A 14,978-nucleotide genomic window follows, 5' to 3' on the forward strand; every position below is an offset into this window, starting at 1 on the left:
GTCGTGGCCCCAGGCCCGTCATTTGTCATCTGGCCTGAAGTTCGAGAGTGGCCTGGCATCGTGTCTTTTTGTTGGCGCGCGCTGTACACCGGCTAGTAAGGCTCTGGAGATATCTCGCGTGGGGGCCTTTCCACATCGCATCTCCTCATTATTTTTTCCTTTTCTTTCTTCCCTCATACCACACGCCTCTTCTCCATACCTTCTCTTCCTTTTCTTTTCCTCTCTTCTATTTTTTTATTATTTTCTTTTCTTCTCTTCTTTTTTTCTTTCTTCTCTTTTATTCCCTTCCTTCCCTCTCGCTCCCCTTTCTCTTGCTCCAGGCGTAACGATGTCACTATCATTGTTTTCTTCTATCATTATTATTGTCAGCATTATCTCAGTTACCCACGATAATCTTCGTCCAGCCTATGGCTTTTGTTTTTGTATCAGTTTGTTTTTGTATAGGCTTTTATTTCATTTTTTAGCTCATTTTAGTTCTTTTTTATTTTTCCCCTTCCTTCTTCTTTCTTCTTCCCTTTCTAAAATGAAAATGATTTTTTCGCCCTTTTGTTCGGCCTTCTCTTTGCTTTAGGATGTTCAGGTTTTACACAACTGCTTAGGTCAGTTGGTAATAAGCCTATCGCTTCAAAATTTTAAGAATTTACCATAGTTTTGTTCTCGTTTTACTTATATGTATGTTTTATTAGCTGAGCAGGTGGGTGGAATGTCAACCACAGCCGCAAAGATGACGGTTTCTGCCTGCGTATGAGATGTTGGCCATAGCGCAAAGATTACAACCCCGAGAAAGCTTATAACTTCGGCGAATATGCTAATAATTTTGCTTCATATGATATGCTAGTAATTGCGGTGAATATATGCATGATATGGTGGATGTAATTTACATGTAGCTGCATAAACTACCGCAGTGCGCGCAATGCGCCCAAATGCGCTTAAAACCCCCAATGCATATGTCGAATAATGGAAATACGATACAAACATGCAGCACAACAAAGAACAATACATTTACAAAATTCCGTAGGCGGGGAAAGCATCAGTAATACCAAACGGGTCGATAGCAGTGAACAAGCAAAGTGTCAGCATTGACCTGTTTGATGGACAGCTCAAGCCACCGCTAAGGTGCACGGCGTGTGACCAGGTGTTCGTGACCTTCGACCCGTACTGGCACATGAGCTTCACTCGATGCTGTCCTCTTCGAGATGCACAGAGCTGCCTTTCGAGCCTGTGTGTTCAAACCAATTGATAGACTCACGATGCAGTCAGGAAGGCGTCTCGTTTACGCACTAGAACTAGGCTTCCGAGAAACGTGCTCATCAGCTCCGGGAAGCGTGCCGGGACCTGGAACTTGATCATGCCCCTCCCCCCTCCCCCCGCATCCAACCAGCGCAACGATGAGTAGCTGGCTCGTTCAGTCCAAAACTGTTACCACCGGTTAAATGTGTCCACGTGAACTAAGCGGTGACGGTGCTTCTATGAAAAGAAGCGTTCCACATTTGTCTGGGGTCTCTAACCGAAATAGCCCCGTTGAAGATCATTCGGTCCAGTTCACAGCCCCGCCTCTCTTACAACATTCCCGCCTCTCGTTTGTGAGCGACACGCCCGCGAACATGTGCAGACTATTTCGTGCTGGTACACAAACGCGGCGCTCGTTTCATTCTGAGCATATTTATATGTAGTTTGGTGTGTTTCCGACCTGTATGTACATTAAGGGGCTCAATCAACAAAGCAGTTGATATCCCGCTGCCCACGATCGGCGGGTTTGCCGGTCGCCGTCCGCCGCCGGCGCCGGCCCGAGATCGTCGTGCAGTGTTCCTAAACATGGTCACTTCAAAAGCCAGAGGCTACACACGTGTCGGTGTCAAAACACGCGCAATGATTACCCCAGAGATGCAAAAAAACTTAGGCACGATGGCATGACATGCCGGAAAAATATCCTCGGAAGCCCTCAAGGAGGGAGGGGGCGGGCGCCGCGACAGTAATCTCCACCTCTATGACCCTCCTGCAAGGAGAGGCGTTATTGGCTTGAGAGCACGTGAAAGGGAAACGAGCGTAAGCCACAGCCATGCATCAGCCTCGATGATCACCTCCCACTTCTAAGCTGCTACAGGGCCTGGTGCCGCCGCTGAAACTACTTCCTTTGGAGGAAGACGAAATGGCCGGCCAAACCTGTTGACAGCCTCATGCTCCGAGCCTATGGTACATATCGACACCAAACCCTCACCATGTCGCTTACCATGTCGCTCGATGTCGCTTAGTCAATAGCATGCCCTCTCCAGAACATGGTGACCTTGGGTCAGGTCAAAGGCCCCCCAAAATACAAAAAAACTAAAAAGTAGGTTTGCAGACAACCCAATGCTCCGCGCCTGTGCGACCGACTAGCATAAAACCTGAATCAATCCATGTATCATGGTCGATATCCTATCCTTTTCAGAACATGGTAACCTTGGGTTAGGTCAAAGGTAAAAAACGTCCATGGCGCGGAGCATGGGCCTCCGTGCAGTAAACTTTGGAGTTCGGATTTGTCGGGATTATCGGATTTGGGTTTATCCCGATGTCGGATTTGTCCTACCCTGTCGGGGCTAGATAAAAATATCTGCAATCTCTTTACGTGCGATCTAATCACTGACCCTTTGTGTTGATTAAGACTGCCTGACTGCTTTCAAACAGATCCAAACAAACCATGCAGCTGCGTTAACAATAGTTATGAGTTGATGTGTGTGACATTAGGATTCCTGAACATTATACATTCTAGAACTAGCCATGTGAACTAATACCAGATTAATATACTGGACAATTTTGCAGTTAAAATATACTGATTTTATGGTCGTCGAACATGGTCTTACAATTACTTGTCAAGGACAAAATGAGATCAGTGATCTGTTACATCTAAATGACACTTTAAGAACAGCTGCTACCCCTTTTAATAACTGACGGGACTTTTTGGTACCACACATAAATGTATCGTTCTTGCTGCTCAGTACTTGTATCTCTTCATTGCTCTGCATTTTTACAAACACGTCCCATCATTTTTTAAAGCATTCTGTGCACAACAGCAACAATTGTCTGCTCGCATCTGCCCATGTTTTGACGAATATCGACGCACTAACACACGTACGGAACAGCACGAAACCGGAGCGCAGTGTCATACGACATCGCATTGGCGTCTACAAAACACGAAATGTTTAGAATAGAAAATGAGTAAGAATCCCATTTCCCAGTCTCCAGTTCCATCCTCTGCGTATCTCACGTAATTCGGACTTTTTAACAGGCCCTCTTGACATTTCGTGGATGCTCAGGTGCATTTGATCAAATGGAACGCACCCGATGTGCTGTTGTGTACTGTCAAATACACGATTGCATGAGTGTATCTTCTCCTTTGAAGGGGGTGTACCACACATGGGGTTTGGGTTTTGAACTGAAGAAGCCAGCTTGGAGATCATTCAGTGGAGCTCACAACCATGTCCTTCTAAGACCGAAAACCCTTTAGTTTCTGAGCTACACGCCTGCGAACATGTGCAGAATGCTTTGTGCCGACCATTGCAGGGTTACCCAGTCATCCACCGCGGCATAATAACGTCATTCAAATCCTGCCATTCCACTGCTCTAGCGGCGCTCAAGCCCAATACAAATATATCATCAAATATATCATATCAACAAATGCATCACAAAGATAATCATCTATTCGTTCTTGTCTGGCGTTTGTGAGCACAATTTCCAGATAAGCCGGCCTCCAATTGGTTCCCAGCCGATGTTGCGGAGGCTATGGAAGATTGCAAGCTTACACAGTTGGTTGTTTGGATCAGAGCCCTTTTGACTAGACACGATAAGTCCAGGGTCATGGGATGAAGGAAAGTGGAGAACGGTGGGGCAGGACTACATGCGCTTGGGGTGCCAACCGCCAAGCCTTAACCCGCGCAGGGACCTTCAGGGACACCCCTGTGCGGGGTGTGCGCTGGGCACCCGGTCGGGGTCCCCTTCCAGGGGGCCTCTCGGCCCACCCGTGGCTGACGCATGCAGACTGCCCGGACAAGCGGGGAGGAGGGGGGGGGGGGGAGGAATCAGGATATGGCAGGAAGGAAGATAAGAGGGTCGGAAGGCTAGCATGAATGACGTTTTGAGCTTCATAACACACGAAGTTGTACATTCTCCCTAATTGTTACGGAACTAAAACCTGTAATCAACAACTTAAGAATACCGCTATACCTGTGTATGTGAATACAAGAAAACATTTTAGATTTACAGATAAGTATTCAAGAACACCACGAGAAGTGGCCAAAGACGACCACATAATTTTATTTGGCTCAGCGAACACTTCCAGCACGTGCTTCCATCTTTTTGGAGATTGAGGAACTACAAATGATGTTTGTTTTGTTCGATGTTTGTTGTTTTATGTTATATGTTTGACATTTATATGTTATATGTATGTTGACATATATGTTATATGTATGACAGTTTTATGCTAAATGTTTTACGAACGTCCCATGGCGCAATTAATCAGTGCGTATTGAGCAGCATGCTTGCTAAATATATAAATTTTGTCGACAGAGCCGTTTGTCCACCTGAAGGAAAACCAATGGTTTGAAGTGAGCTTATTTCGCGACATGCAATATTTGTTTCAATATATTTGTAATGTGCAGTTTTCCCTTAAAGTTGTTCCTTGTCTCAGGCAAGACAGCATCAGCCCGCCCTGAAGGAAAACCAATGGTTCGAAGTGAGCTTATTTCGCGACATGCAATATTTGTTTCAATATATTTTTAATGTGCAGTTTTCCCTTAAAGTTGTTCCTTGTCTCAGGCAAGACAGCATCAGCCCGCGAAAGTAAATATTTTGCAAAGGATTCCCACACAACAGGCCTAAACTCCTCACCTCCAGACAGTTTTGACGATCGACTGAGGTAAAGAAGACAAAAATATCCCGGGGTCAAATCAGCATTAAAACGATTCCGGATGAGATGGCGTTTGGTACTCAACTATGGAGATGAGCAAGAAATAGCCTTGGACAAATTTAAGCGTAATTCCAGCTTGCAGGTCGACTGGCATGGCTACTACATTTCTTAAGTTCGATCTCACACAAATCATTCCACTTTGCTATTCCTCGACAAATTTTGGTAATTCTTTTATGGAAAAACAGGGCTATCTGAAAAAATAGCTGGCTAAGATAGTGCAATGGGATTTGTGTTCTAGCTTTTTGCCTGGGCTTTACTTTTCGTTTCTTTATATCACGCTCTCATCCCGAAGACGACTGTAGGCCGCTTAAAATGGCTACATTGCGATGTGTCAAGCCCCTGATTGCCAAACCACGTTGTGATGTCATGTTTCGGATTACGACCGTTTTGAAACAGCCACATTGTGCTCTGGCAATTTACGAAATGATGCACGGCGATGTAGAGCTCTATTTGCAGTGTGGCTGACTCTCAAATGATCATTTTGTAGCAAATCTCAAACGATGCGTATGTGAAAAATTGCACCTGCTTTATCACTCTCGGGCCATTTATTCACCTCGCTTTTTTCGCCTTACCTTAAAGTATGTTGGCTGGCACAAATAGCTCACTGTTCATTTTACTTAAATCAAAGAGCATGACGGAAGTTGAATTAAATCTGTGGGCGCATTGTTCCATCTTTACAAATAATGATCCAGATCATACTAACAGCAACGCACTTTTACCCCAGCTTCAAGTTCTGACACATCTGGATGTCATTGCAAACACCGGGCTGGGTTAGTTTTTCTCCCTTTCAAATTTATGTTTAAGAATGGCTTTAGAACAACCGAAATGTGGTACGAGGACAAAGAACAGGTGAAATGCGGCATGGGAACAAACAATCTTGGTAATATTTGTCTAGGAACACCATCCTGAATCGTCTTACATCATTATACGTCATGGTTCATACCTTGCACCCCCAACCCCGACCTAACCATCCCCAATCACAGCCCAACCCAAAGCAATTCAAGGCACAGGTCACAGCAATATCAAGTGAGAGCGCCGCAGGCTATGGTCCTCTACACATGTGTCAACTACGTCAGGTAGTGACGCGTTTACAAACGACCACGTCGCAAGGTGGCAAAACACACACCGCATCGTGATGCGATCTTTGAGAGTCGGCCAAGCCCGAAAACGGATCTTTGTCTCCGTTTGCCTTTTGGGAAGCATCTAAATCGCGATCCGACCGTCACAAAACAAGAAGAAATATGACGTCACGTTCGGAGTTTGCCACATCGTGATGTGGCCTTTTTAACGGTCAGTGGCCGTTTCCGTGGATGAAGGTTATAGATAAACATTTAGAAATTAAGTCCCGTGGGTGCAGAATATGGCCCAAATTTGTACAGAAAAGGCCATTAGAGATTTTGAGCCAATTAAGTATTCAAATGCGCACATTTATATACATTGTATATGGTTTTTCGACGAGTAATGCACGAAGCGCAGGCGAGTGAACCGAAGAGTTGCAATGACCCGTACCAAGTGGCGTCCTGGACTTCCATAGTGTGCGTAATGTTAGTGTGATATTCCTGGTAAGTAAGCTTTTAGCTTTATGCTCGTTATAGGTCATTGTATCCTTTCACCTATCCGCCTGCGTTTCGTGTCGTCCTCAGCATAATGTCGTGAATCGGGTTTTAGGATGTGGGAGCTCAAGGACTTGATAGTTTTTAGATATGTCTGATAACATTGCCATCACCGATTTGGAGTTCTTTTGTTCAGCGGTCTTTGGTTTTAAATGTCTCTTATTTATTTAACCACGTTCGTGCAAAATAGCGAGCAGGGCTTTAAACATTGCCTGTGGTCAATATAGCCAATGTTTGCTTGATATTATTTAACCAGTACGTTCTGACAAATGGAAAATCAGCCATCGCGAACATAGGAAGTCCTAACTGAGGGCCCAAAAATTGAGCATCGTAACTTGATTAGCACACATTAAAAGCTTTCATTACAACGGCCTACATTTCATAAAATTGATAGAGCTTTGTGCATGCAAAACTTGGGAACACCATCAAACAAAACAGTCAGAAACGTATGTGTTTGAAGTTCCGTAAAGTCCCGTAGACTGACCACTGCCTATATAACGATACACAATAGGAGCCAGATACCCAACGACATTATTAGTGGTTTATATGCGCTCGGGTTGGCAGGCGTTAATTTGGTCCGCTAAGCAGGGTTTTCAATAATGCTTTCTGAACGGCACAGTGTAGCCGCGCCAAATTTTGCCTGACTGTAGACCATTGAATAACGGATCGTTTGGCATCAAAAATTTATAATTACTTTAAAAGGTCACTGACCTACAGCGGGTCAAAGTCAGACCATGGATTCAGCGGAGACTATTTCTAAGGAAATGTTCAATCTGATACAACAACGAAGTGTTACACAAAGCCATACATGTCTAAGATAGTTTGTTAGGCACCATATTAATTGAATAAACAAACTGCATTGACCTAGGGCCAGCCATGGAAGTCCGACCAAGGCCAAAACCAACTTGCTTTAGTACTCTGGAGATCGTTGTATGAGGTAGTTTCTGACGCTCATTTAAATTTGTTGGTAACAGCAATCACATTATGCAATGCGTTCGTATTTCACCATAGGTCAAACGAGGATCAAGATTCGGCCATGACCATCGTCCCCGGCCCTGCTGGGCCGCCGTCGAACTAGGCCCACCTCGTATGCCGTGTTGGTGCTGGTTCACGAGCGACTTGCGTGGGGGCACCCGTAGTCCAGCTGATTTCACAATCCCAGCGACCGAACGGTGCCGCATGGGGGTACCCTGCCTCCCCGCGCGAGTCGCGCAGGCCCCGCACCCGGAGCCGGTCTTCGCCGCGTCAGACCGGGGTGCGTTCCTAGTCCAGTTGCGTTTTGCCCGTGGCAGACCGACGTGCACCACGGAAAAAAAACACCGGACTGCAGTCGAGTACCCAGGATCTCATTCTGCAGACGCCGTTGCGGACCGTGTGTCAGACCGGTCTGCGCCACGGACTCGGCTCGGCGCAGCCCGCACGACTGTCACAGGACATAGTCGCCTGGGTAGACGGCGTGCTGTCAGCCACTGGAGCCTAAGGTCAAGTTGGGCAAGTGACCTATGACGACCACACCATGTCATTGGAAGGTCGAGGAGGAGCTTGGTTATGGTAAACAAATTATGAAGATCACAGGAAGGCCAATGGAAAATCAAGAGGGTTGATAGATTTATGGGCCCCTTCGGCCCATAACCTCAGAAGAAACCCACAACCGGCCGAACGGGAACCAGGTTCCAGGGGACTATGAGCAGCCGCTGGCAAAAGCGAAGGGCCTATGAGCAAAACAAACTAATTATTTGCTGATTGAGGCAGTATTATTGGAGATGTGTTGAGGCTTATTGCGCTGACCAGGTACCCCTACGCTGCTACCGATTGCCGGAATTAATTCGATCCCTGAACAGCATTTTAGGCAGCTGCTCTTGATTTTTTAACCTTTATTCGCAGGCCTCTACTCTGTTGTCGGGGTCCTAAATGCTAACGTGCCGGGACACTGAATCGATAATTTACGCGCAAGGTAGTAGCGTAGGTAGAAACCACAAGGGGTCTTCTCCCTCTCTTTGCTCGTGAGGGGCCCTTTGGGCCCGCCGGGGCAGACGATCAAGGGCCCGAAGGGGTGGCTCGAGATCTATTAAGAGGTCCCAGCCCGCAGGGCCAGGCCCTCAAATGCCGGTCAGATGGCCTTCTGCGCTGATGGGGCCCCTGAATCAATGAGGGCCCCTATCGGTCAGACACCACCAGTACCGAACAGTCCGTTCCGTGTCACTTTTGAGCCTGATAGACTATTTCCTTAACAGTTGCAAGAGCGGGGCCCGCGATTTGCTTGGTCGGGGCCCCGAGTCATTGAGGGCCTCCTGTGTTGGCCAGGGGCACGCAGTGCTCAAGTGCCTAACAGTGCCTAATCCTGTGTTTGCAAGGGGCCCGGAGAAGCCAGGGGCAATGCCCCAGGGGGTTCGAAGAAGACTCGAAGATCCCCTCAGAACTGAGGGTTAAGGGCCAGAGACCGCCACCACCGAACAGTCCGCTCCGTATCGGTCTGAGCGCTGAGGTTCCATTTCCCAAGCAGTGACAGGGTCTGACTCACGATTTGTATTTGTCAGAGCCCCTTCACAGGGGGCTCTGACAAATGACAATGGCAATCAGTTAATGGAAGGGCCCTGTGTCAGACAAGCATCCCAGCACTGAACAGAGCCCCTCCATCCCATTTCAGCCGAGGGCCTGTTAGGCCGAACTGGAGGCTCCGTGCAAATTTTTGGATCAACGGCGGGGATAAGTGAATTCTTGCGTCAATGAGGGCATGCGTGTCGATTTGGGGTCACCGGATCGGACCAGAGGGCCTCTTACGACTGGAGGGGACAAATTCATGATGCATCCTTCTAAGAGACCCCGTATCGCCGGAATGCCACCTGACTTGAGCCCCCAATGCTGACTTGAGCCCCCCTCGTCAATGCTCTTCTCGGCCCCTCAATTGACATGAGCAGAGGGAATACTGGGCCAAATAAACACAGATCAGCTGTTGGTGCATTAGGTGGTAAGTATTTAAACACATCACTGCTAGTCTCGTGCTGATCTTGTAGAGAATGTTATCCTGGAGGTGCCTTGTGTTTTTGCCATACTAACTTTATACATTTTAAGCAAGTCTGCAAATGCATAACATTTTTTTTTAAATGAGGATGCCTGGATCTGAACATAGAACGTGTATTTGCCGCATAATTGTGCGTGTGGTGGTTATACAGCGCGATCAGTGACAACGGTAGCATTAGTGATCTCTTACTAAGACTTTCAACAAAAAGGCAGCTCACATGGAGTTGAACTACTGAAAGGTCATTCCATCGCAGGAAGGCAGCTTTAGTGTACAAAACATTAAAAAGTCTTGTTAATGTGAATTTCCTCAATGTCAAAATTAGCACCGAGGAGGCAAATTCATGTGGCCAATACCCGGGGAAAAACAGGTTTTGGAGTAGGTTACGTCAACCTCTCAGGCCGAGGCCCTAAGCGGTTTTAAAAAACGACACTCTTGCTTCAGACATTTTGAATGGTAGCACATTATTTACTGCTTTAACACACTCAATTAAAAAACTCTGCATTGGCCATTAACCATTAAATGATCACGTCGACTAGCCGGGTAGCCACCCGGAAACCTGTTAGCCATAACCAACCTTGGAATCAAATGTCTTGGTCGATTTTCATGGTCTTTAGCAGCCAACCTTAACTCATTTTGCCAAATCCTCTCCGAAATGCTTAGCCTCAAAATGGCACAATCTTCCATGATCTGGAGAAAGAGAGAATCGCGCTGCGCGTATGTACATATCTCTCCTGGCAGAAAGTTTTCTAGGGCTGGCGGGAGGTCGCATATATAGGTCACGTGAGGTCACAATAGGTCACACGAGGACGTGTGCGGTAACATGAGGCCATCTAACACCAATATTACTTACATTACCCGTAGCAGAGCCACATGAACGAGTACGACGTATGAAGCCACCTCTTTATTGTGCTTGTGAAGCTGATAACGTATAATTTCACGCACCAACGTAAATGGTCTTTCTCGCAAATGGGGCGCAAATGGTAAGTGGTAATTTTTTTTACACATACATTGCCAAGCGTCGAGAGGACTATGTGTTATGTAGACGGCCAGCCATGCAATTTTCAGTAACTGTATATGTACAGTACACTATTTCTGACCACAGGAAATCATTGTACTGGTCACATATACCCGGGGAGCATTTCATTTTTTGTTTGGATGGCTCATGAATTTGGCATGAGTTGGGCTCGGATGACATCGAGGTCAGCCTAAACAGTATGTTTGTGTCTGAAATACTTTTGTCCCACAGCTGCACCCGACAAAATAAACCTAGTCAGGAGCACGTTGTGGAAGCGCATCGTTCTTGTGGGCTACTGGTAGACCAATCTGGAAGGGTGACCTGACCTGACCTGACCGATGTAGAAGAACAGAAATGGTTGGAATGGACTCCCCGCAGTCTTAACGCTTTTTTGCGCCCTGAATATCCGCCTTCACGTGTTAACAAAGATTTTAACTGCATCTATAGGAATAACTGTTTTTGACCTTACGGCGACCTTTAGTGATCTAACGTTTGACGCAAGGCTAAAATTTGGTGCGCATTCTTCATGATTCGACGAGGCCTTCACAGCGGTATCTAAACAACTTCAAAGTCTACGTGGAATTGGTTGCAAAAGAAGGCATGACAACTGCAGGAAACTATCGCAAGTCGTTCGCCAGCTACTCCCAAATGTAAGGTCATGGTGAGCTAAGAGCTAGCGGATAATGGGATTTTAACACTGTGCCCGTTCGGCCAGTTATAGTCCCAGTTGGGGGGCCGGGAAAAGTGGGAGGGGGGAGGGGGGGCATAGCATCGTGCATTCCTTCCCTGGACCCGCCCCTGATTCGTCACCACACTGTACATCTGATGTTTCCTCTCGATCACAATGTGCGGAAACGTAACATAAGCTCAGAGCAATCATAACTGCTTGGACTTTCCTCGATATGAAGCACAAGTATTTCCCAAACATTCTACAGTTGTTTTTTTTTTCTTGTCGTGACTTATGTTATCGCACGAACGTTCCGTCTCTATCTTGCTCAGGTGATTGGGAACAACAAAGCTACTTTATAGATAAGGAGGTCTTTCTTTTTATTCAAATAAAAATTTAACTAAATCCATAGAAATGTTGTATTTAAGACCAATTATGAAAAAATAACCAGAGGCTTAGTTCGGTATATTAAATAAGTGGTTGCAAACTTGTAAATGTAATGGTGCGCCGCTATTTCTCTTGGGTGCGCCGCGCAAGTTTACGTATCGATTTCTTGTCCGCCCGCTTCCTCCGCTGGAGTCTCATGCTGTAATGACAGATGATGGCTATAGGAAGCGAATTGATTAGTTTTTCATCGGTCCTTTAATCCGGATTAGCCTACAGTTTCAGGATGAAGGACAGGCTTGCAGCCTTAAAAGCGGTGAGCTCCTCACTTTCATTGTGGGAACTGCATTTGAAGTGCAACATGTTTTGTATTTTTACTGTTGGTGATGGTAGTTGTTGGCAAATAGCATAAATCACCAAACTTTATTGTATGCATCATGCCCAGGAGATAGTGATAATGCTGCATTGTTCGTGGACTTGAGGGATGAAGGGTAGAATGTGATATCTGTTATCTGCATGTCAGCCCCAATGTGCAAAACTGGGGGTAGAATGTAAATGTATGGTTCTATGGTGGCCTCAATTATCCTCTGATTGGGGTGGCAAACCATCCAGGTTGGGGCTAGTTTTTGATGTGCTCAAGCATGCATATGGATTTCTTGTTGGATCTGGGTCATTTATTTTTCAAAGCTGTCACCAACATCTATTATTCTATATTTGTGATAATATGCAGGCTTTTCTTGATAATATGAGTGAAATATGGAAGCAACAGAAGTGGTAAATTGTTTTAAAATGATTCAATATATTTGAACTGACCAATTTCAGCAATGCCACATCACAGTGAAAACTTTGGTTGCATGTATTCTAAATCTAAATGCTCAGATTTTGGTATGGGGTTAACACAGATTTCAGCATATGAAACAGTGCCTGTATGAGAGAACTCTTTGTTTGGTGGTTTAGTAGATTCAAATCATTTTTTGAGAAAAAAAAATATAAAAACTAAACAGTTTGGCCTGGCCCGAGTGTGGTACACATTGTGGCATTAAGAGCACTGATGTCATGTATGTTTTTGGCCCAGTAGACCATTTTTTTTTCAGACTGGCTCATGAGTAAAGCTGGTAAGAATATAATTTGGGAATTAGTTTAGATGTTTCAATGATAAGGCAGGGTCTATAATGCCAGTCTACAAAAAATCTATGCACTACACCAGATGCCTAAGTCGTAATGGTTTGTTTAACCTCATGTTTGCTTGCACTGAACTCTGGGCAGACTAGAGCCTGGTGAATTTTCCTCCTTTTTAGTCAAAATTCCTAGCATGTTATTGCCAAGATTACCTTTACCACATTACAATACCTTACTGCATTAGCTCCCCATGCACTGGCATTGGTGAGAACCATATGCTAAACTCGGAGACCTTAGATTTATTGGTGCACATGAGCTGAAACTTTTAGGACATGTTCAGTGCAACATAATTTCTTCCAATCTGGCCCAATATGACTCAGCCCTGTCATAGAAGTAGCAGTGTGAATGAGAGCAAATGAACATGCAGGCCAATTAACATTAATAAGGTGAAGGTGAAGAGTTTGGGCAAGTGATGAAACTATGATTATGACATTGATTTTGGTGAAACGGCTATTAAGGAAATCAGTGGCACAGTGAAACTCACTGGACAACCAAAATATGAGATAATGTAGTTGCTCAGGGCCCCCAGAGATACATAGTTGCACACTCCTGAGCCACTTCCTATGTCAAATACCCTGGCTGCAATTGTTTAAAGGGGATTTTTTTCAAAAGGGTCAGCTTGAGACTGCTAAATCAGAATAGTTAGTCATACCTTAGATTGCCATGATTTGGAAATAATTCCAGTCAAGCACACTGATAGCTGATAATTTTTTTCTGGTAGACTGTGGTGCAATCTTTCAACTTGATGGGCACAGACTATGGCTATGTGGGGCCTAGGCTTTGCCTGCAGTATAAACAATGCTGCCCCAAGCCTGGTCATTCAGCTGCTCCATGGGTGTAGAAGGGAGTAGTATGATGTCAAGCAATGACCTTTTTGGATCAGCTGAGAATGTTGCATTTTGGTGCAAGAAAATGCTTAGGAATATTGCTGCTTCAAGACTCCATATTTCCCCTTACATATCCCATTGTATCTTATCCCATATTTCCTTTTTGTGGCAGAGTGAGTGGCAATTTTTTAATTTAGCAGTGAAGCCATTACTTGATCAGATAAGATGATTCATGAGATGGCTGATGAGATGGTTGCTATAGAAGGATTGAGGAGTAAAGGCTTCAGATGAATAGCAAATGACCTGAGCCTAGGTAAAGGAAGAGGAAAGTCAAGAGCATAATGTCTCTGACATTCAAACTTGCAGCCCTTGAAGAACATCACTACTGGACCAAGGTGCTAACTGCTTGGTCTTGGCCACAGCCATGCTGTTAAAGATGCTGTTCATCTAGCTTCAGATAACATCTGTGTTGACAGGGGGAAAATGCAAATTCATTTATGTGCATAACAAATTCAGCTCTGTGTTTGGCATCCCCATTAAAATAATTGCACAGTATGACAGCTATCCATACAGCTCTGTTACATTTTCATTGGAAGCTAATAGTGTGCTACAGTCATTCAAAAATAAGGAGCGGTGTCGTTTTAGCACCCTTCAGATTCAGTTTGTCATTAAAAAACGTGAAGGCACTGACTTTGACTTCACAGTTCCAAATTTTGAGGCCACTGGCATCAGCTTCGGAAAGTGGTCTGTGCATGCTGAGAATGCTCAAGCATGACTTAATTGAACCTCCTTATTTGCAGGATACTTACCATTGTGCCAATAAATTGATTGGTTAGAGTCAAATTCCCAGCCTAAACATACTAGACTCCCTTTAGGAGATGTAACAGGCCAATTGGTTTGTGCATAGTGCACTGAATTTTGAGGTTGTGTGTTCATTGCCTGCTACAGGAGCCTTTCACTCTGCTTTTATTGGGGGTGTGGGGAGGCTTATACCACTAGCACAGTGGTTGATCTGTGAACATTGTGAAATGTGTGCTGCAAAAATTTTATGGAACCTGCAAAGAAACGTCTTTATTTTGTACCACTCTCTGATATGCTCCAAGCTGTATGTTGTCTTTTGTATATGACGGTGCTCCAATTTCTATTAAAAATACCTTAAACACGGTAAGTCATGCTGCGCTGAAAATCATCACTGGTGCTTTTCGGACGTGTCCAGCAGCCTAGCTTACTCGTTGAAGCCGCTGAACCCCCGTTAGCGATCTGAAGGAAGCTGTTAGCATTGAGCTAGTGCGCTAGTAAACCGGCGCAATTCCCCAATCACCCAGCACA

The 14,978-nt window shown here is 45.2% G+C and overlaps 1 protein-coding gene across 2 annotated transcripts in view; it reads left to right on the plus strand.

The window, feature by feature from the left end:
- The first annotated feature begins 11,863 nt into the window (after positions 1 to 11,863).
- The window catches only part of LOC119112388 (syntaxin-1A-like), a 38,115-nt gene continuing 35,000 nt past the window's right edge, over positions 11,864 to 14,978 (plus strand). For both annotated transcript variants that reach the window (XM_037236556.1, XM_037236557.1), the window contains exon 1: positions 11,864 to 11,959. In XM_037236556.1, coding sequence (XP_037092451.1) covers positions 11,930 to 11,959 — 30 coding nt within the window. In that variant the 5' untranslated portion in view covers positions 11,864 to 11,929. The remainder of the gene's footprint in view (positions 11,960 to 14,978) is intronic.

This window comes from Pollicipes pollicipes, unplaced genomic scaffold (genome assembly GCF_011947565.3).
Source record: "Pollicipes pollicipes isolate AB1234 unplaced genomic scaffold, Ppol_2.1 Scaffold_7261;HRSCAF=8764_pilon_pilon_pilon, whole genome shotgun sequence".
In the NCBI taxonomy this organism is placed as follows: domain Eukaryota; kingdom Metazoa; phylum Arthropoda; class Thecostraca; order Pollicipedomorpha; family Pollicipedidae; genus Pollicipes; species Pollicipes pollicipes.